The 22,021-nt window shown below is 43.3% G+C and overlaps 1 protein-coding gene across 3 annotated transcripts in view; it reads left to right on the top strand.

The window, feature by feature from the left end:
* Window positions 1–21,782, top strand: part of pard3ba (par-3 family cell polarity regulator beta a) — a 121,049-nt gene extending 99,267 nt beyond the window's left edge. For all 3 annotated transcript variants that reach the window (XM_026301868.1, XM_026301870.1, XM_026301869.1), the window contains 2 exons: window positions 10,240–10,316; window positions 20,614–21,782. In XM_026301868.1, coding sequence (XP_026157653.1) covers window positions 10,240–10,316; window positions 20,614–20,971 — 435 coding nt within the window. In that variant the 3' untranslated portion in view covers window positions 20,972–21,782. The remainder of the gene's footprint in view (window positions 1–10,239; window positions 10,317–20,613) is intronic.
* Window positions 21,783–22,021: the final 239 nt, after the last annotated feature.

A 22,021-nucleotide genomic window follows, 5' to 3' on the forward strand; every position in this document is an offset into this window, starting at 1 on the left:
TATTTGCCCCCTAGTGGTTGTCATTGGCCTTCAAGTAGCTGATTCACTGACGCAGCTGAATATTTAGGATTAGCACAGTGTGTGTTTGTTTCTTCTGCTCCTGATTGCATGTCTGTTTATTATAATCAAAATCTTCTGTATGTGCATTATAGCTGACCATGCCTAACATGGTTCACTGTGTGTGAAGCCAGCGTCTTGATTGCCCAGTTTCACAAAGACATACAGTGTAGGAGGAACACGTGCACACACACACACACACACACACACAATCTTGTATATCTTATCTTCAACTCATTACCCTGCGAATCGTAAACAACACTGGCAGCACATGTGACACCTTAATGAACACAGAAGTCAGAATCCCACACACTCAGTCATTATAAAACACACACTGAGACACTCCCACAAGTCCAGATATGACTTGTCATCCGTTGCACAGCTGTTTTTTGTACTTCCCTCTAATGTTGTGTGTGTGGACATCCATCACCTTGATGATATTTTAATATCACATCCTCAGGCTGTCTCAATCTCTCTCCCTCTCTCACTTTTTCTTCTCCCTCCCACACGTCGACCATCACTTCATAAATAAACCCCCACATCATTAAGTAAACACGCACCAGCCTGTCACAGTGATAGATGGCCTAGACACACTCACAGACGCGCACACATGCAGGCGCTGGTGATCTGCACGGGGTGCTTCATGCCCACAGGCAAAGGCCCTATGGTTTTTGCACCCACAGTCCTAATGAATACACACATACTCATCTGTGAACTTGCTCTGAGATAAAACCTTGCTTCTGGAAAAAAAAAAAACTGTTATTGTCAACAGCAGATTTCCAAGTGTAGAGTACCACACTTCAAAATGTGTCTGTGGCCCTTTGTGGTTAGATGCTAGTTTTAGTGTTGTTTACTGGTGAGATTCGTTGGCTCCCACTGTGCCCCAGTGACTGGCCATCACTGCTTCCACCTGACAAATGCCTCCTGTTACCACTCACCTTCTCCTGCGCACAATTCAGCCTTACTCACCAAAGACACACACTCACACCGAGCACAGGTGTAATGGATGTGCTGGCAGGCTGGTCCTGCTGTGTACCTGCTGTTGGGGAAGCTGCCACAAAAGTGGTGTAGCCCAGCAGAAAGCTGATTATAAAAACCAGAGGGGGTCGAGGGAGAGGAATGGGAGAGAGCAGTGATGTAGCAGGTAAACAAGGGGAATACAAGGGGAATGGGAAGCAGGGAAGAGAAGTGGTGGCAGGGCAGCAAGTCAAGAGAACAGAACAGAGATTGTGAGACAACTTGTGTGTTTATAACAGAGGACAAAAGAGAGAGAAACTAAGAACATGACAGAGCACCTGAGCAGAGTCGAAGCAAATAAGACTTAAAGAGGTGCTTTGGGGGGGGGGGATGGGAAGCAAGAGAAATAGCACATCTAACAGGTGGAGCTGGATTGGCACAAGGAGGAGACAGATGGGATGGAGGAATTGACAGACACATGGAGGTATTGACATAAACGATTGAAGGAATGGAGCAGGGGAGGAAGAGGAAAAAGTGATTCAGGTGGTAAATTGTAGCACAGGTGGTTTTACTAAGAGACAGAAGCAAGAATCCACGTCCTTAAGCAGGACTTAAAATCTTTAGCTAAAAGTAGAGAGGATCAGATATTCTCTATTAAGCTGAACAGAAATGAATGTATGTTTTTTCCTCAGAATTCAAAAGGGAAGAGATTGAGGTTGTTTTTCTTGCTTGGCTCAACAGCTAAACAGCAGCCTGATCAAAACCACATCTCAAAGTGTGTAAACACCCGTCTTAGCTTTCAAGCTAATGTCTTTTCTTCCCCATAAACGTGGACATGTGTTTTTGTTGCATCTGGCCCTGCTGAAGAAGTTCTGTCTAAAAACAGATCTGCAGATGTCCAGATCAGTGGGTTCAGGTGCTAAGTGGCTTTTTTCAGTCTAACAGTGAAACGAATTACTGCCTGATATTCACATGTGAACTATAGTTACTGCTATATTATGTTTCTGCCTCCCTGCTGGATCAGATGTCAGTCAAATATCTCCCACTCAAGGGCTTGGAGGTTAAGCTGAAATTTTCAAACATTTTATCCTCTTAGCAATAAAAATATCAGAGAGAGAACAGAACAAGGGCCTGTGTGATACATAATAGGTTTCAGTTTGAGCATCATTTCTCTGCTTCTATCTCATCTATCCTGGTGCTGTCCAACTAACTAGAAACTTTTTGAAATATACTGTTAAAGACAGAGATTTATAAAGCAGATGAATTGGAGAGCAAGAGAATGGGAGGCTCAGATGTGAGTTGGTACATATGGAAGAAGGTAAAAGAGAGAGAGAGCAGCTGGTCTGGGGGTGTTTCTCTGAAGGAGGCTGCACTAATGTTAGTCTAATGGTAGTGTTAATCAGGTTAGCATATGCCCTGTGTGTGTGTGTGTGTGTGTGTGTGTGGCTGTGGCTGTGGGTGTGGGTGAGAGGATTTAGCATTATACCTGCACCATTTTAATGAGGCAATAGAAAAAGATAACTGGCTAGCAAGCACACACTAGCATTCAATATCTCTCTCACTCTCTATCTCACTTTCGTCCTGTCTTACACACACACACACAATCCCCATGGAAAAAGCTGCATTGCTAGTACTTGGATCACGTTCTGCTTGCTATTTTTCCCAAACATGCTCACAAGTTTAGAAACGTAACCGTCTTCACTTTGCACACACATACACATGAACTCACTCAATGTGCACATACAAACACACACACACACACACAGTGTATAAGTGAACATGAACACAACCTACACACAAACCAACATGCAGATGTATGAATACCCACTCACAAACATTTTATAACAGACTTTTAAGAGGTAACATACCACAAACATAAAAACATGATTCACAATCAGCCACAAAAAAGCAGCGTTTACACACATACACACGCACACGCACATACACACACACACAGTCGCCATCAAAGAGCTGCAAACCTCAGCTTTGGCCAAACTGAAGCAGTTTTCAGAGTTCATTTCTCTGTAGGAGACTCCAGCCAAATCTATGTTGGCAGCTCACACACACACACACACACACACACACACACACACGTTTGAGGAAAATCCTATAATTCAGTAATTACAAGAAGTGCAGTCTCCTTATCCAGGTTTCCTCCTGAACCCCCCTCTGAGATCACCTCTGCTCATCACTCAGGCGTAAAGCACACATGCTGCACTTTCTGTTACATACACTAACCTGCCGTGTGCAGCAGTCGAGGCCTGCGCTGATTAAAGGCTACGTGTTGGTCACAGACTCTGTGGACCAGGCAGAGCTCTATACTAGCCCGGATAATTACACAGGCCCCACCGCACGTTACTGTTTGGATCATACAGCCCAGAATAACCCTAAACAAGCTACTGTACTGTGACCAGCTACCGAAAAAGGCTGGAACAGGAAAATCACAGAGGAGGACTAAGGCAGGAGGTAGTGCTTACAGGAGGCCAATCTCAGTTAATGTAGGGGTTAGGGTGATCATTATAAAACAAAATCATGCTGCAAAGATTGTTCTTCCTCATAAGCCATTTAGTCCAAAATTCAGACTTGCATTTGATGTTAAGATATTTGCCGGGGAGGTGAGATTATGGTGTTTTGCAATGCAAATATGTTTCTCACACTAATACATTTAAATGTTCCAGATATTATTTGGAAGTGATACCTCATGAATAATCTGAAAACAGAGATTTGCTGCTGAAACAAATTAAATTATCTTAACGGATTTGTGTATTTATTGTTTGCGGATTTAAAACAATTTATTGCCTCCGAGCAAATAGTCCCAAGCAAATCACAAGGAGTAGTACGGTGGCCCACAGGGGACACTAGGTAGAGTTAATGTTGGTAACACTGAACATAAGCAGCAATGTGGGGCTTTGACTGGTCCAATGCAGAAATAGTGGCTTTAACCATATTTTGGTGTATTGAGGTGTTCATGTGGACACTGACTGTAGACTCACAGCACATGCTCAGTCCTGCTCCCTCATTTGCAGCTGTTTCACATTCACGTAGTGTATTTTAATGCACAAACCTGTGAAAGATGCATTCATGCTTACAGTAGGTTGTAAAATTCTGTATCACATTTCTAAATCTGATTCTACAGAATGATTGAAGTTATACTATAGTTGACTCAACAGTTGGACTTAAGTGGTCTTGACCACAGCTCTGAGCTTTAACATTACAGAATAGCATTTATCAATCAATGGTTCCTTTCCCAGGAGTGGAGGATGATACTGTTTCCAGCACCGAGACAAAACTACCACAGACTAATTCATTTAGATCTTTTCTACATAATTTCCTGCTTTCAAACACTGTCCACAGACAGTTTGTTTTACGGCATCTGTTCACTGCTGTCCGTCTGATTGTTTGATTGGCACACAGGAGCACTGCCTCCTCCTCTACAGGCACAGGCTAAACTCTTCCTCACTCTCACCGGAGACAAAGACAAGAGTGAACATCTCATTCCAACAATATGTTTCTACCTGCTGCCATAAAGAGTCCTCACGTTTGCGTATAGTACCCTCATCTCTTTTCTCTTTGCAAAGTCACAATGAGTGATTCCATCCACGGACTCCTCCTCTGTCCTTGTCTCTCCAGCTCATCCCCAATGCTCAACACACACTCTCCCTCTCTCCTCTTTTGTTTTAAGTCACTTCATTCCAATGCTGCACAGCAAACTGGTGAGGAGCTTAATTTTTTTCCTACCTCCTCTGCCTCCTCCCCATCTGGACAGACAAAGGCGTACAGGGACTTATTTGGTGTCTGTCTTTATCCCCACAGCTTGTCTCTGGCCTACGGGCAAACTGCAGAGTGTGATGTGTCTGCAAGTTGCATTCTTCTCCACACTTGCACCCGTTCTCGCTTCAAAGCACGTCTGCACTGTGTGTTTGGATGTTATAAAGGGAGGTCAGTTGTATGTGTGTCTCCCTTTCTTAAGGGCACACTAGCTTTACCTTCCGTTACGTGGCTATACTTTTCTTGCACTTCGAAGCAGCAATGGAAATTGTAATTCATCTTTTCCCCTAAAAAATGATATTTTGACATCACATCCCATCATTCTTACTGATAAAGCGATGACTAAATCAACTTTTCTGCAAGATAAGGACTTTCAGCCAGTGAAGGAGTCATTATACTTTTCCATATGGAAAACAAATCCAGAAAAGGAGACAGACCTTGAGACTCCTTCAGTCCACAGATGAAGTTTGAGTGGCCTGACCTCTGCGGCTCATTCTAAGGAGGGGTTGGCATGAGTTCAAACAGAAGGTCAAACAGATCAACCTTATGACATTTGCAGCTGGCCAGTGGAGGTCACACAGAGCTGGATTCACTCTTCAAACGCTCCATCGCTGCCGGTGGTGTCAACCCCCACGTTCACGAATCTGTGAAAGGATGGAGGGGACAACATGATGCCATTTTAGAAGATAAAAACATGACTTGACAAAAGTGGAGGGGGAGCTGTAGGAAGGTATCTTGCTGTTTTTGCAGCACGTGTGTGTGTGGAGGCTATTCTCAGGATGGTAATACAGCGTGGTAAAAATACACTCTGCTTCCCTCTTACTCACACATCCTATGACATTTCTTTTGGGACATCATAACCTGGAGAGGGAAGAATGACGCGAGCCACACACATGTACACACACACACATCCTGACAGGAGTGTTTGGATGTTATTTCAGTGAACAGTGGGGAGGCAAACAAACCCACAGAGCTGGAGAGGAACAGGGACACAGCTCCAGTAAATAAACACCCCATGGCCACTGCCATGGCCACACACACACACACACACACACACACACACACACACACACAGACACATGCTATGACACACATGGAACAGGTTTAGGATGCATGTTGAATACAGATTCAGGTGGTATCAAAACACATGTTGCAGGTCAATGTTGCCAAAAGAAAGAGACCAATCAGTTCAGTGTGTTATATCATCTATAGGAGCGATATAAATTGGCCAGTCACAACATCTTTCTGACTAATAGCCCCTTAAACGGATATTTCCCAGGGAGTGTGAAACATTATGAATACATGCTTGCTCTGATGCATGTAAACATTTTCAGTTTATTTAGAGTTCTTGTAAATGTTTTGAGCAGATTTATTCAGACTGATAAAATGAATGAAGTAAACAGATGCATCATGAACTCTTTTCTATTGAATGCAGAGAAAGAGCTATAAACACTCTTTTACTACTTGTTACAAGTCACACACACACACACACACACACACACACACACACACACACACCTACGTCTCAGTCGAAGTCCTAATCCAACTGTATGTAAATGTAAAAAGCCAATCTGAGGTCAAGAGTTGAGACCTAAGCAAACACTAACAATGAAGACAATTACCAGCAGATTGGCCTATTACCAAAACAGACTGCATTCCAGTCTGAGTATGTGTAACCTTTGGTCCTTGTGTATGTGAGGGTGGGTGTGTGTGTGTGTGTGTATATGTATGTGTGTGTGTACCATCTGCTGCTAACGAGCTCAGTGTGAGCTGGGTCCAGGTGTGGGAGTGTTTAGTGTACACTGTGGGGCAAGTGAGCCTCCTGTCTGAGACACACGCACGCCTCGTAATACAGCATAATGTTGTGTGCCACCCGGTTACCGTTGACTAGTATGGGAGAGGTGCTTCAACCTTTTTCAGTTTTAGTTGGCTATTAGTTGGTAGCTGTGCCAACAAGCCATGTCAGGAGAACATTAGGGACGTGGAACTTTAGGAAAGGACTGGACTGTGGCTGCCTAACAAATGCACGTTTCCTGATTCTTGCTAGACTGTCAACTATGAAACAAAAGCAAAATACCAAAAGAAAAGTCTAAAGCTCACAGTCAATAAATAAGTAATGTACCCTTCAGTTCTCTGAGCAAACTTGCAAAAAGGTAAAAGCTTCCAACAGAGCTGTAGTAGCTCTGGAGGTGTTCTGCAGCATGTTCTATTTTGTAAATGGATCTGGTTTCTCCGTATTTCAGCATTTCAAGTTCGTACTCATGAACTGTCAGCTACTAATGGCAGTGATAGTTAGACTCTGTGTGGCTCACATGTTGCTGCTATGGTTTGTTTTGCATCCACCTACACACACACACACACACACACACACACACACACACACACACACACACACACATCTGTAACAGCTTCTCTGTCAGTTTTCCCTGCTGTGCCAGCTCAGTTCTCTCCACCCCGTCACCTTCGTTCCCTCTCCTTCCATGGGGGAATCAGCAGAATCTCATCACAGAGATTTTTGGGGGAGATTTCCGTCTCATTGTGCCAGGTCGTGTGGGGGAGTTTGCCAACAGGAGGTGGGCATGGGGTGCTAGGCAGAGGCTTCACACTGAGGCACATGCTTAATTAGCATCCAAGATGTATGGAAGGAGGAAGAGAAGGATGGATGACTCCAAGGAGGAGTAGATGGCAATGCTGCAGGCTAATTACGCAGTTGAAAAGAGATGGTGGAGGAAAGCGGTTTGGAAAAGGCGAATCTGAGCATCTCAGTCACAGGATGAAAGCACTACTCAGGCATTGTGTCAAAGCACTTGGACTCTCATTTGAGGCTTATTGTATATATGAGCATCACAAAGCCAAAAGTGCTCCAAGAAATTCATTTCCTGCACTCCGGCAATACTTTCTGATGAATGCGACAGCTGTGCTGCTAGAGTTGATTGGTGTGCATGTGTTCCAGTGCTTATCAGCTGGCTCTGTCAAGGCATCGCGTTCTAATTTGGAAAAATGGAAAAATGACTCTCTCATCTACACTCACGCACATGCCAACCATTCTGTCAGTGTTTGTCAGCTGCTGAATTGTGACGCTCACATTAAATCAACACAGTTATACACTTTAGGAAAGACTGTTGTGATTTAAGCTGATTTGCTTAAAGAAAGTATTAAAACAGTCTGTAAATTTGTGTTTGCAGGTGTTGTGGTCTGCTACTGAGGCAGAGAGAGAGTCTCTGGCTTTTTCTGTGAGTTTCTGTCTGCACAAGACACAAACTTTTCCACAGATAACCACACAGACACAGTCCTGTATATGATCTCGCCAGGCTCATGATGAGGACATGAACTTGTGTGGCGTGTGAGGAATAGCAAATTGTGTGTCATCACTCTCCACCTCTGGAGCTGTGAAGATGAGTCCTCCTCCTCACAAGTCTGGCTGCTGTATTTTCACTCCAACCTGGATGAGTTTCATAGTGCTGTTTTACCAGTTGCCATGGTGAGACTGAGACTTATGTGTCTTTGTTTACTTGTGTGTGTGCGTGTGTGCGTGTGTGCGTGCGTGTGTGTGTGCAGTAATCTGGCACTAAGGCTGGCTGTCTAATTTGGGGAAATGGGATTGTAAAGCATTTATATGACAGACATCCTTAACGTATGTGTGTGAGTTAATAAAGGGATCATCAAGACCAGCTGTAGGCTATTATGTTAATACAATCAATGGACAAAGAATTTTACTCATTTTATCTAAACACACACTTCCTCCTCTCCTCATCATTCTCTTCCTGTCTCTCTTTTTTTTTTTCTCCCCCACTTCATACTCAGAAGATCTATTATGCCTTGTACAACACACACACATACACATAGAATATCTTCCACCTGAGTCCCAGTTGCTTGCAGAGACTAATGCCCTCACATTATGCATCTCTTTGCATAATGTCCCCCTACCTAACGCACACGCACTGCCATCCAAAGATGGAGCATTCACTTCAAGTCATCATATTAAACCCACACACAAAGACACTCATGCCCTCCCTCAGTAACATAATATTAAAATACACATATGCATATACACACACACGCACACAGGCACAGAGCCACATTAGTGAATAGAGCAGGAGCCTGGCCCCAACCGTGGCTCTGATGTGCTTTTACTTCCTGGCTCCCATTCAGAGACATTAGAGCTCCCTACGTTACATGCTAATGATATCTGGTAATGCACCCGGCTGCACTGACTTACACAATGAGTTTGAACTCATACCTACATGCTAAACAGAGTAATAGTCTGGTCCTGCATGGATTCATTTAGTCCGTTTATGGCGTGTGTGTTTGTGCTATTAAACACTGTGTGTGCGTCTGTTGTGCGTATGGCTGCTGGAGTATGTTGGGCCAGTGTGATGGTGTGTGGATGTTGCACTGTAGTGGTTCATGGTGTGTTTGACTGATGAAATGTCTATTGCGTAAACAGCCTGTGTTTGTAAGTGAAAACTCAGAGCCTGAACCCAGATTACAGATAATTGAAAGTGTATGTTCTGTCCTCTCTGTCTGCTGCTGCCTCCCTCCTCTTCTGCCTTCAGGGGTGGGTTTTTTTTTTTTTTAAACCTCTTTTTTATTGTTGTAAACTTAGACCATGTCCACACTTACGTAACTTAACGAAAACACATCTTTTTCTGTTCAAACTGTTTATCACACACAAAAAAAGGTGTGTTTTCGGAAACTCTTCTGAAACACAGGCAGCAGAAACGTAAAGATCATAGCAGATGCTTCACAGCATTTTCATGTTCATTGAGCAATTCATTGATCCCCCCCATGTCCTGTATGGAAGCAAATGTCTTCAATATGTTTCTTCCCTCACATAAAATGCTGTTGTGTATGAAAGTCATTTTCATATGTAAACAGCATTTCCAGATTTAACTGCTCGAGCATGGACGAGGCTTTAATCAGTGACTTCCTGGTGTGTGTGGATGACAGGCAGAACCACCCTCTGCCCAAAACCTACTCTATATGTAATTTTTTTCATATGACTGGTGTGTTTGCATGAACTGTACACACGTTCACCGGAGGGGCACAGTGCTTACATGTGGTTGGTGTGTTTAAGTTACAACATGTGGGCCATCCCATGACTTGTCCTTCTCTTGTTTTATGTTTCCACTGAAGGCCTGCACAAGAAGCATGCACATGCTTTGAATACTTTACATACGTCCACGGAGTTAAATTTCCATGAGAATGAAATAATACTGTGTTTAAACAAATAGCCTGAAGACATGTAATCTCAGCTTTACAGACCTAAAACCTGTAAACAGCTTGTTCAACATATTTTTTAATCAAATCTCCACCTGAGTGACTTCTAGTGAGGGAGGTACTGTGTGAATTCAGTGCCTTGCTCACGGGTGTTTGGACTAGTGAGTGACTGAACCTTGGCCTTTAACCCTTTTTTAGTCTAAATACTTACATTACTTGTGTTGTATCTCCTGACAGGTGGCACCCAGAGGAGCTGAATCTCGACCTGTGCACCGATATGATGATATAGAGCAGCAGTACCTCACACACACCAGGTGAGACCACTATGTGTGTGTGTTTGTGCCTGCATGTGTTTTATTGCTCAGTGCAGAAAATGAAAGGATAACTTTTTGCAGCCCCCCCCCCCCTTTTGTGTCTCCCTGACTCTCAAAACAGCACACACATATACACACACACACACACACAAGGCACAGACTAATCCTCTTTGGCACTTATAATTAAATCTGGAGTGTTTGCCTTGGGAGTGTCTACTCATCCTGGGAAAAGGAGTGATCAGCTCTCCAGAGAGCAGGGCACCGGCAGGAGGATCTTACACACAATAACATGCACACATGCAGAGTACGGCTCTTATGAAGGAAGTAAAACCTCTATAGCAGCTTTTGTTTCTGTTGTTTATTAAATGTAAATGCACGCTTTTTAATTGAGGTGCATTCATACCTTTTCTATTCTCCATGTAAGCTTTTCCCAGCATCGGAGCAGTCACTGTCTTCTGCATGGATTTCTGCAGGCATACCTTTTTTTTTTTTTTTTTTTTTTTTTTTTTTTGCGATGTTCGTGGACTAAGTGGAGCGTGGAGTGGTGTGGTGTGAGGAAAGTGAGAAGACAGGACGCTGGGATGGAGCAGAGGAGAGTGAGAAAAAAAGAAGAGTCATTTCATGGGTTATTGCTCCTCCTGATATGAGCAGGGAGAGCAGACATCAGCAGTGAGCCACACTGGGAAACTGGGAGAGAGAAGGAGGGACATGACCGAGCAGCACAGGAAGAGAGATTAGCCCATAACTATGGAGAAAGACAGACTGAGGGAGACTTAGATCACCTTTACCAGCTTAGCCCAAACTATAGTGAGCTACAGTACAATAACAGAAAAAGGATGTCACCCCATCTGCTCGTTGGAGCTTTCTTCCTAACGAAACTGAAGCCTGGAAAATTGGAAACCTTGCCAGCTGTTCAGACTGGCAGAAATGAAAGTTGCATTCTGTATTTTATTGCATCAACGTTAATCCATTCATCATTTTGATCATTTTTAAGCAAAAAGACCAAATATTAAATTATCCTGCCTCTCAAATATGAGGATTTTCTACTTAATGCCATTATGAATTGGATTATACATTGTTGGTCCAACAAATCAGAACATTTAAAGAGCACAACATGAGCTCAGTGAAATTATAGTTGTCATTTTTTATATTTTATAGACAAAGTTATTATTCAGAAAAGAAATAATAATATCAATCATAGTTCAGCCCTACTGCACCTATTACTTTGTTCTATATTAATGAATGTGTATCTCCCTATTTCTGCTGGATGATAGATAAGACAACAAACAGGATTATAAAATGAAAAATCATCAGTGAATGACATTGTAAATGGTTCAGATTTTTAAATAAAAAATAGCAGTAATAAGTAGCAACTCCTCATATTCTCAAGCTCATATATTTAGGCATGAAGATAAGTCCTCCTCAAATAATGTTCATTACCTAAAGAAACGTTCTCATTGTTATTTAACGCTTGTTCAGCTCCTCTTTGAAGTATTTTTAGGCCCAAAGACCCACAGGATATCACCCGTTTGAAAAGCACATGGTACAGTTAACATGCTTCTGGGGACATTTGCCTCAGCAGTCGAGCAAAAGTAAGAGCAGCAACCAGCAGAGGAGAAGACAGTCAATTTGAACACTATTCAAACTGTTTGTGTTCTTGTTTCTGATGTAGCTGTAAAGAGAAATCACAACTCCTCAGTCGCTAGAACTCCTCCGACCACCCCTAGCATGAATACAGAGACACAAGGAGGAGGAGACGCAAATATATTCCAGGAATGTTTTTTCTTTTTTCATTGAGGGCGAAACACAGGAGGAAAGGAGAGCAGACAGCAGTGAATTGAATGCATTTTTCAAAGTGGAGCTGAACTTTGTGCAAAATCCCCCCAGGGGCCGCCATTATTGAAAGCCATTTCCTCTCAAAATGAGTGCGGCTCCACCATTGGCCTGGCTCTCATTAGCATACATTTGGCCTGCCTTTGTGTGGAGCCGGCTGGGGCTGCAGCTGGAGGGGTGGGAGTGAAGGAGGTGATTGTGTGTGTGCGTGTGTGTGTGTGTATCGTACAGGAGATATTGCAAAGCACCTCACAGATGGGAGCATATGGAGGGAGAGAGTAGAGGTAAGAGTCAGAAGCACAGCGATGAAATCGAGGCAGAATGAAGGTGTTCAGACAGACATTTAAATATTTGAGTGTTTTGTTAAGAGTCATTGTGTTTTATAGATTATATAATCAAAGCGCACATGCTCTGTCAAATTTGATTTAAATGTGGAGTTTCACGATCTTTTTCCTCTATAGTTTCAGGTAATTTGGACTTTTTGTAGCTTGAAGGAATTCAGCCAGCATTTTTTTTTCCTGCTGCCTGCTGACTTTCTTAATCGTACTGGAAAACATTCGTCATCGAAAGTGTGGGTTGGTTGCACAGAGATCTGTCTGACTATTCAAACCAAGGCTTTCATTCAACCTGAAGTAGCGTATGTAGGGCTGATGGAAAGAAAGTGGACCTGAACTGGTGCCGAGGGCTACTGCACCACAGCCAACAGAAGAAGCCAAAGTCTGGGACAGAGGATTTGGAAAGAGATCTGGAAGTGGCAGTGGTGAGAGCTCTGCCCCAGGGAAGGTGATTGCTACTTTGGCTTTTACCTCCGTCTCCACTGCCCATTAACGCCGGGGTGCAGGTCAGCCTCCGGATAGTCTCTACGCTTGAGGACACGCAAAAGCACGCGCACACACGGCCATATGGAGAATATTAACATCATTACCAATTCAAAGCCAGAAGGTCATGGGCGCGGCGACCCAGCCCCAGGTTATCCAATCAGAGCACCCAGTGACCCACTTCCCCCAAGGTGATTGGATTAGGGGGCCACGTTGGCGCAGCAACATCACTGGCCAGCCTGATAATTGGCTGATTAATGTGCAGCCGACGGCCAGTGGGTCAGAGAGCACAGGGCCATACTGGCCTCCTGCGATGCCACTGTCACATCTGGACATTGGAAATGACCCAGTGAGAAGGACGTAACGTTTGTGTGTGTGTGTGCACAAGTGGTAAAGATCATTACAGGTCCATTTGTGGACTTAACACAGGACTCAAGTTCTGCTGCTTCCAAATTGTACTCAGTCTAAGTCTGCTGGGTAGAAGGTCCTGGATCTGTCAGTATTTCATGATCCAGATGGATTCGCTATCAGCTCCACTCACATAGTCCAAAATGTTGGACTCGTGAAGACCTCTAGAACACATGTTGTTGCATGTGTTTGCAGTAGGTCTTTCTAAGTAGCCTCTCAAGTTTGTCGTCAGAGGACTGACTGAACTCTTTGTGCTCTCATCAAGTGCTCTCTGCCCCTCCTTAAAACACGGAGGGAAACTTCTTGATTGTCCTCAGCATGTTGAGTTTCCTCTGGTATGTGGGAAAGCATCCCTTAAGGACTCTTAGCCCACCTTTCTGAAGAGTGCACACAGGCTTAAAGCCACTTAGTTTTCTCCACCATGCCTCAGCACATGAACCTTTTCGCCCTGGTTCTGTCTTCTCAGGCCCTAATGCTTCACGTCTGCTCTGGACACAGAACAGCAAAGAACAAACAGCTCTGCCCTATCTGTTGATTAAAATAGGAAAGACTAATGAGGAAAGATTAAGGGAATGTTAAAAATGCACAAAATGCTCGTGTGTGCACATTATCATCTTAGCGCAGTAATACTGTTAAACCCTGTAGTTTGGAGCACTAAGTGAATATGGATTTTCAAGGTCAGCAGAAAACGTATTTTCACTTCACCGTCTTTATTAAAACCTAATCCTACTTCTCACAGTTTCATAACTGATCAAGTGTTTCCCCACCCGCTGCTGTCCAGCTGTCGAATGGCTCACTTTAAACTCACCCAACTAACTTAGAGTTATTGTCTCGATAACTTTATTAATTTCTTGGGTCCTGGAGAGCTCAGTGTGTATTTTTTCCAGGACCCTGTGTGATTGGTTTAAAAGGTGATGTGACCCTCACATTTTTGGAAAATAAGCAGCCCAAGAACATCTGAAACAGCGTGTGGATTATTTCGTTTGATTTCCCGAGAGGCGCTGTGATCCTTTTCTTATTTGCAGACCCTTTATGAAGGAGTAGGCGTTGTTGATGTGCAGTGGCGGCGATGTTTGTCCAGGCTAACAGTGTTTGTGCTCAGACACAGGAGAGTGTAATGGAATCAGCAGTAGGAAATGAAAAAGCTTTAGCCAGCTCTGTCACATGGACAGCAGAGGTGCCACTTTCTCAACCTGTTTACAATAACTTCTGTTTCTCTGTTCTCTGCATTTTCCCTGATTCCATCAATCCTTTTTCTGCGTTTGTGTCACTTCTGTTTATGCCTCTCTGAAGTCTCTTTGTAGCTCGTCTCTCTTCATCCTCTCTGTCCCTCCCTACCACAGTCTCTCAGGCCTATGGGAAAATGAAATAATTGCTTTATAAATGAAACAGAACATACACTCTGAGTCTGCAGCCTCTTACTGAGCTCATGAGAAATGCAATATCAAGTTTGCATGACATTCAGTCCACAAATACAGATGGGCAGTCAGTTCTGTGAAGCTGGCACAGGAATCACTGTGAATCCACAAGTTCTCTTTCCTAGTTGCCCAGATCAGAACAGAGTGGAAGAGAAGAGACATGCAGTGAACTTAGTCTGAACTACAGAGCACATGAAACATTGAATATGAGGTGTAGAGAACCTATTTTCTGTATTTAAAGAAAAAGAACTCCCATCTGTTTATGTCATGAACTGTTCATTTACTCCTTTTCCTTAGCAGTGCTCTCCATAGTCGTAAGTCTCTCTGAATACGAGCAGCGACTAAAGTTGTTTAAATGTCTGGGATAGCCAGCTGAAGCATGACATCACTCAATGATGGAGTCATTAGATGTTCCTGTGAGCTTTATGAGAGAGGACCTATTCTGAGTCTGCCCTGGTGCCTCCTATCTCTCCTCACCTTCTCATTCTTACCCCAGAGCTCCCATGTTGCCCTGCTGTCTGCCACTGACACCGTGCACATTTGTTGTCATTGTCAGTATATAGTAGCACACAGTGTAAACATGGGTCCATTTAGATGAGGCACGTGCGTCTAGGTGAGAGCCAATTTCCACCACTGTTGTTGACATAGGCTGCTTTGATTAGCAGAGCTGCCGCTATGGCCAGGGCCAGAGTGGCTAATGGTTTCCTCTGCTGTGGAGCCAGCCAGGCCTGCTCTGTGTCTGTAGTCATCAGCTAGCACAGCGCCATTAGCACTTTGACTTTGTGTGTGTTTGTGTGTGCGGGATTTAGACAGAGATGAATTTGGGAAATATGGAGAATGCATCATACACTAATGAATATGTCAACTTTCTAAACATACTGTACAACATCTTTTAAATAAACAGTTTTTACAGTAATTGATGAGGAGGAAATGTTTTGGCTCTGGCTCCAACTTATCATCTAGAAATCATGGATACAGACAGTGATATCATTACCCTAATCCACACACTGAATAATGAAATAAATCAATGCATTTCACGCTGTTTTTTTGTTGCACCACTGGTACCTCTGCAAATTATGACACATTAAATGTTTTACCCAGAAAAGTGTGTGCTATCATGCATTTTAATGTCTGTGTGCGTAGGAGTGCTTGGCAGTGAGGCGCGGCAGCTGTTTTTTCCCGAGCATTTTGCATGCAGTGCATGTCTGCTGGCCGTGAGTCAGTGAACTGGCAGATGTGCTTACATATGTGTCTGTAGGTTCTTGTCATTTCCGAAATCTTAGCATTGATGAATTTGATGTGCTAATGTCATTTAATGCGTCAGCTTTAGCACAGTTGTGCGAATAAAAGAAGATAAAGCTACATAAGCACATTGTTTAACTTTAAGCACAAAGCAGAGCAGGTATATGAAGTCCTGTACTATTGGCTGCAGATTAAAGTTTTGTTTCATCTCATTGTTTATTTTTTTTCACTGATTTAAGTAGAAGAAAGTAACATAAAGAGCCAATGCAAATATACCTTTTCTTTATGGAGCATGAGTTGTGGCTGTATTTTTAACAACTGTGCTTTGAACTCAGGGCTGTTTTTCTTTAGATGTTGCGTTAATTTAGGGGAAATGAAAATCTAGCGAATTAACCTTTGTTAAAAAAAAAATCTGTGAATAACACAAATGTCACAGTTTACACAAGGGCCCTGTTTTTCCAAGTTTAGTCATATTTTGTCCTTCAGACTGTGTGTGTGTGTGTGTGTGTGTGTGTTTGGGTTGGTGGGGGGGGGGGTTACTAATTTCCTCCTTCCGTTTCCTAGGGACAGGTGCAGGATAACCCCCCACCCCACCCTCACCCTCCATGCTACCACCATACACCCAAATTCTTCACTGTCATAAGGCAGAAGATAAGACTAAATGACAACACACACTCTCACAGACCCAGATGGGGACACACACATTTCTCTTGTAATCATATACACTCCCGATACACATCCACACGCATATAAATATGGATGTAATATTCATTGTGTTATTTGCACTCACTACCACAGACACACACACTCTCAGAGGGTGGTTGGGAGTGTGCTATACGGTGCTGATGTTCTCGAAGTGAGAGTCAGATGTATTACATGGTGTGTCATTACAGCTTTCCACTCTACTTGGTCCCTGTGGAGCACATCACACCCTGTTCTCCTGCTCTATATAGACCTCAGAGGGACAGACGGGTGTCTACAGCTGTCTCGCTGACTGTCTCCTGCTAAACATGGCTCGTCTTTTTCAACACAGGAACTGCTTTTTCCTGTCTGCCCTTCTTCACACTGTCTCCAATTTCTGCTCTGATTTTTTTTCTTACAAATCAGTGATTAAAAACTGGCTCAGCACTTGGCAAAAAGTCACCTGTAAATGATCTCAGCCTGTTACGTTTCTTCTGTCAGTCCGGTGTCTGTCTTCATTGCAGCAAATTGTAGTTTTATTACTAATAGCTATATTACAGTATCTCTACTACATTAAATAATAACCCAACCTACAAATCACTAATTTGTTCTTAAAAATCTTTACGGTTTCTTTTTTTTTCCACATTCATCCAACATATTTTGTTACACCATCGAGGAAACATCCAATTTACATACGATTTATTTTATTTTTTCTTCTGACATTTCAGAAGTGTGCATAAAACTGACTTGACAGCTGAATGAAAACACAGCTAGTGTCTGCCTGTCTCTTGTTGTCATAAGCTCTTTTCAAACTAGATTAGCGTTACTGGCGGAGCTCCTTTAATTGTCATTACCAGCAGCAACCAATGTTTTAATCCGCCGGGAGTCTGCCATGTTTTTGGCATGTTTTTTTTTTTTTTTTTGTAAGTCATAAGTAACAGCTCTGAGGGAAACTGTCTTCAGGAAACTGTTCTGCCTTTTTCGTCTGTGTTTACCTTAATTTATTTCTGTTTTTAGTCCGTCTGTTCCTCTTGTGTGTCGGTATTTCTTCCCAGAGCTCTCTCCTCCTCTCGTAGTTCACAAGCTCACTAATGAAGTTATGTAAGTTAACAAGTAAACAGATATCTCATTCTGACACTTACAATATACAAACACAGCCTCGCACTCTTCTCTGGCTCACTCTCTTACTCACTGAGGGCCTCAGAAAGGATTTACATGTGACTTGTTTTCAGTGCAGAAACACACACAGACTAAATTTATCCTACTATTATTCCAGATGGGGATTTTGTGTTGGTTATATTACTGCTTTGCAATTATTCTTACCTTGTTGTAGATGAGAACTGAGCCTTTTAGATAGACGTGACAGTGAGGAAGATGAATAGTCACGTGAAAAAAAAAATGTGGAAATCGAAAAAAGAGGAAGATGATGAGAGAAGAAAGGGGGAAGCCTGAAGAGGTTTTTGTCTGTTTGGGTGGCCCTGGCTCAGGTTGAGGATCCAGGTGTCTCCCCTTCTTTATCCCCATATCATAGCTCTTTCTTTCATTCTCCCTGCCTCCCCTGGTGGCCTTCACCATTTAATCTCGATTAATGAAGAGTTTGACCTTCGTCTCTCTTTCCCTCTCTAGCTCTTTCGCTCCTCGCTGATCTTTCACAGGGAGGAATATATTGTTTTTATCCAGACTCCCTCCACATCTGCTTCTGTCTGCCCACATCTTAATTGCACATGAAATCTTTTTCACTCTTTCTACCAATCAGATTCCCCGCTTTTTTTCTTTTTGGTCTTTTTCACATCCTCCCCCACTTTCTTCCTTATTTGAAGTTTTGGCAATGCATTTGTGCATGTCTGCCTGTGTGTGTGTGTGTGTGTGTGTGTGTGTGTGTGTGTGTGTGTGTGTGTGTGTGTGTGTGTGTGTGTGTGTGTGTGTGTGTGGCTCCATCTTTCTTGATCTGCTGACTGACAAGGCCTTGCTGTTCATTCTTAGGACCACCTGTGTATCCTGTCCCACCGCTCTGTTTGGGTGGTCAGGCCTCTCAGCCCATAGAAAACACGCCCTACTGATATGTAGCACACACACACACACACACACACACACACACACACACACACATAGAAATACATGTTACCACATATTCCCTTGAATATCCACAAGGGAAGTCTGCTTATGCACAAGCATGGACCCACACAACCAAGCTGAGCGCAACCTAATCTGTGGTGAGTGAGCTGTTCTAATTGGCCAGTCAACAGGTGCTGAGCTCGACTCGAGGGACCGGACAGAGGAGACGCAGGGATATGATTGCAGAACAAGCGAGGGGCTAAGCTCAAGGCTTCTGTGTAATGACTACAGTGGGAGCCATTGTTGAAGGCCGGGAAGTAAATGTCTAAATCTGTTTAGCTGCTCTCTGTTGGTGATTGACACAGCATCATAGCGATTTGAACTATAGCCAGTTAAAGAAAGCTTCAGCACTTTGTGTTCAGGCCATGTTCAGGCCCACAGGAGCACTGTCAGCTTTTTGCACTGATTTCATCAACGTTTCGCTCGGTTTTCACAGCCGCACTCGTCTCAGCCACGTACAGTATGTTCCTGCAGTTTGTGACCAGCTTTCTACACAGTTTAGTTTATCCTGTAAACATTAACACAATCATTGAGCTTATGTGTTTACACAGCGATGCTGCTGCTGTGGACAGCTCTGGTGCCAATGAAAATGAAAACACAAAAAGTCTTGCAAGGTTCTCTGTCTGAACTTTTTGCAGGGCAAACACACACAACCAGGTCAGATACATCCTAATGCATACAGCTGACGTACCTCACTGGGAGGAGATGGAGAAGAAAGTTATTGTTGCCGTGATAACTTTCCAGAGTAGTAAAATCCTGACTTCAAACTAAGATTCTAGGTCATACCAGCACTTCATCTTCTCACTGGTAACCTGTAGCAACACGCCCACACTAACACAGATCCCTGAAGTGTGTGAATTTGGCAGTGATGTGGCTTATTGTAAAGGTGGCAGGTTTGTTTGGAATAAACAGCAGAGGTGTGTATGCTTGCTTTATGTGAGGGAAGACTCTTAATTTATGATCCTGACAGGGCTTTTGCAGATCACCACTTTTAAAAATAGGAGCGTTCTCCTTATAGCATGGCTGAACGTTCAGATTTGTTTGCTTGTCTAGCTAGACTTAACTGTAACTCAGCCCTGGAAACAGCACATAAGGTGGAAAACATTTGAATGGGCCTGTGAAAGGTGAGCAGCCCTCACTTTTCCTTTCTCATCTCTCTCTCTTTCTCTCATTTGCACTCTTTCTCCGTCTCTCTCCTTCCATCTCCCTGAGGCCCGCGTGTCGCCTTACCCAGGGGTTTAGCCCCTAATCACCCAGAGCTAGTGGGAGGGAACTGGAGACTTCCAGCTGGCTGCCTCGTTACTGCAGACCCCTGGGACACACACACAGCCACATTCCTAAACACACGAGCAAAACAGACACGCAGCCTCCTATATGCTTACCAAGGCATTTGCTGTTATCTCTTGGCATCTCTCCATTCACGTCCCACCCCCCACAACTTGATCCTGCCAAGGCCACAGCCTCGCCACGTAAACTGAATAACAGGAGGAGGTTTACCACAAGGCAAGGCCAAATCTCCGACACATCCTCCACCAGAAACCAGTTTAAACTAGTGTCTTCCTTTATACTGTTAAGCATACGTGTGTGTGTGTGTGTGTGTGTGTGTGTGTGCGCGCGCGCGCGTGTTTTTGTGTGTGTGCGTGTTTTTGTGTGTGTGCGTGTTTTTGTGTGTGTGTCTTTTCCAGTGGTATCCTACAGGCCTGCTCCAGGCTAATATCAGGTATAGTCAGAAGACATGAAATGGTAACATTGTATTTTCTCATGATGAGTTTTCTCTTTCAGGAGGGACCCATACGATTACCCCACCCACTCCAGACCTGTGTATAAAGAACCAGCCTCCTACCCCAGCCACTCAGGCCGTGTGTCCGGTGCCCAGTCCCAGCAGGCACCCGCCAACCCGCGCTATTACCCATCGTCTCCCCGTACAGGACAGCCGCACCAGGCAGCAGCAAGGCAGGACGTGCCGCCTTCCCCCAGCACAGGCCACAGGGGGCGCCACTACTATGAAGCTGTTGGAGGGCGAGGGGATGGTTACAGGCAGGCCAGCCCTGGACGCTACACCAGCCCTGAGCGTTACGGCTACAGAGATGAAAGACAGACTGACCCAAGACGGAAGGACCCCATGATAGGTGCAGTGTAAAAGGTAGCCACCCCCAACAAACTCCTAAAAATAACACACATCTCAGCCATTTATAAAAAAGAATATATAAATAGCTCAAAATCATCTGTTTCCAGATTTATGAGACGTAATATTAACTGTCATTCCGGCTGCCAGTGTGGATAAGTGAGATTTTGCCACATTCATTTATCTGCTCAGGCACCCGGGAGGCAATAAGTGACAATCTGAGAGGCTAAAATAAGGTTTGTTTTCAGATGCATCTAGTCATAACTCGTCACAGGCCAAGGCAGATTTAACAAGCATTAAGGACTCATGTGTGTGTATATGCACATATACACACATATATACACAGTATATACATGTACACATTTTCAACTGTTTATGTTTTCAATTGTGCACACACATTGGATCTTATTTTGAAATTGATTTTATATTGTAGAAATTAAATTAAATTAAAGTAGCGTAAACTTAGTGCCATATGTCGTGTGTATTTGATTGACTGTCAGTGCTGACACACGTTTTGCACAAGTTGATCAAGCTGGAGGAAATAAAGATAGATTACCTTGACCAGTCAATCCAGAGGCACAGGAAGTGCAAGTTGACAAACAGGAAAAGGAAGTGAGTCCCTTTCAAAGTGTCTGCTTGTCTGGATGTTTTGTCACCTGGACTCTTTTTCCATCCTGCTATCACCCTTTGGTATTTATTGTATATTTTTGCCTTTGATTATGTGGATGTGGTTGAAACATTTACTGTATATTTGTTAACCATATAAATTTGTTGAGTTTACTTGTGATATTTTTGTGGTGTTAATAATAAAATGTAAAGATCTTAATCGACACAGACTATAGAAATATGTTCTGTAACTCCTCATACTGTGCAGCTATTAAACTCCACTAATTAACACTTTCAACTGTAACATATCATTGCTGAAAGTACTTAAAACACTTACAACTTAGAAATGTGCCAGTGCTGGTTTGCTTTAAACATCAAATGAGCCCATTATTTTTTATATGAATAATTTGCATTAAATGATGGTAACATTCTTTCTCTCTGCAGCAGTGAATCATTTCG

This window comes from Mastacembelus armatus, chromosome 2 (assembly GCF_900324485.2).
Source record: "Mastacembelus armatus chromosome 2, fMasArm1.2, whole genome shotgun sequence".
NCBI classification, from domain to species: domain Eukaryota; kingdom Metazoa; phylum Chordata; class Actinopteri; order Synbranchiformes; family Mastacembelidae; genus Mastacembelus; species Mastacembelus armatus.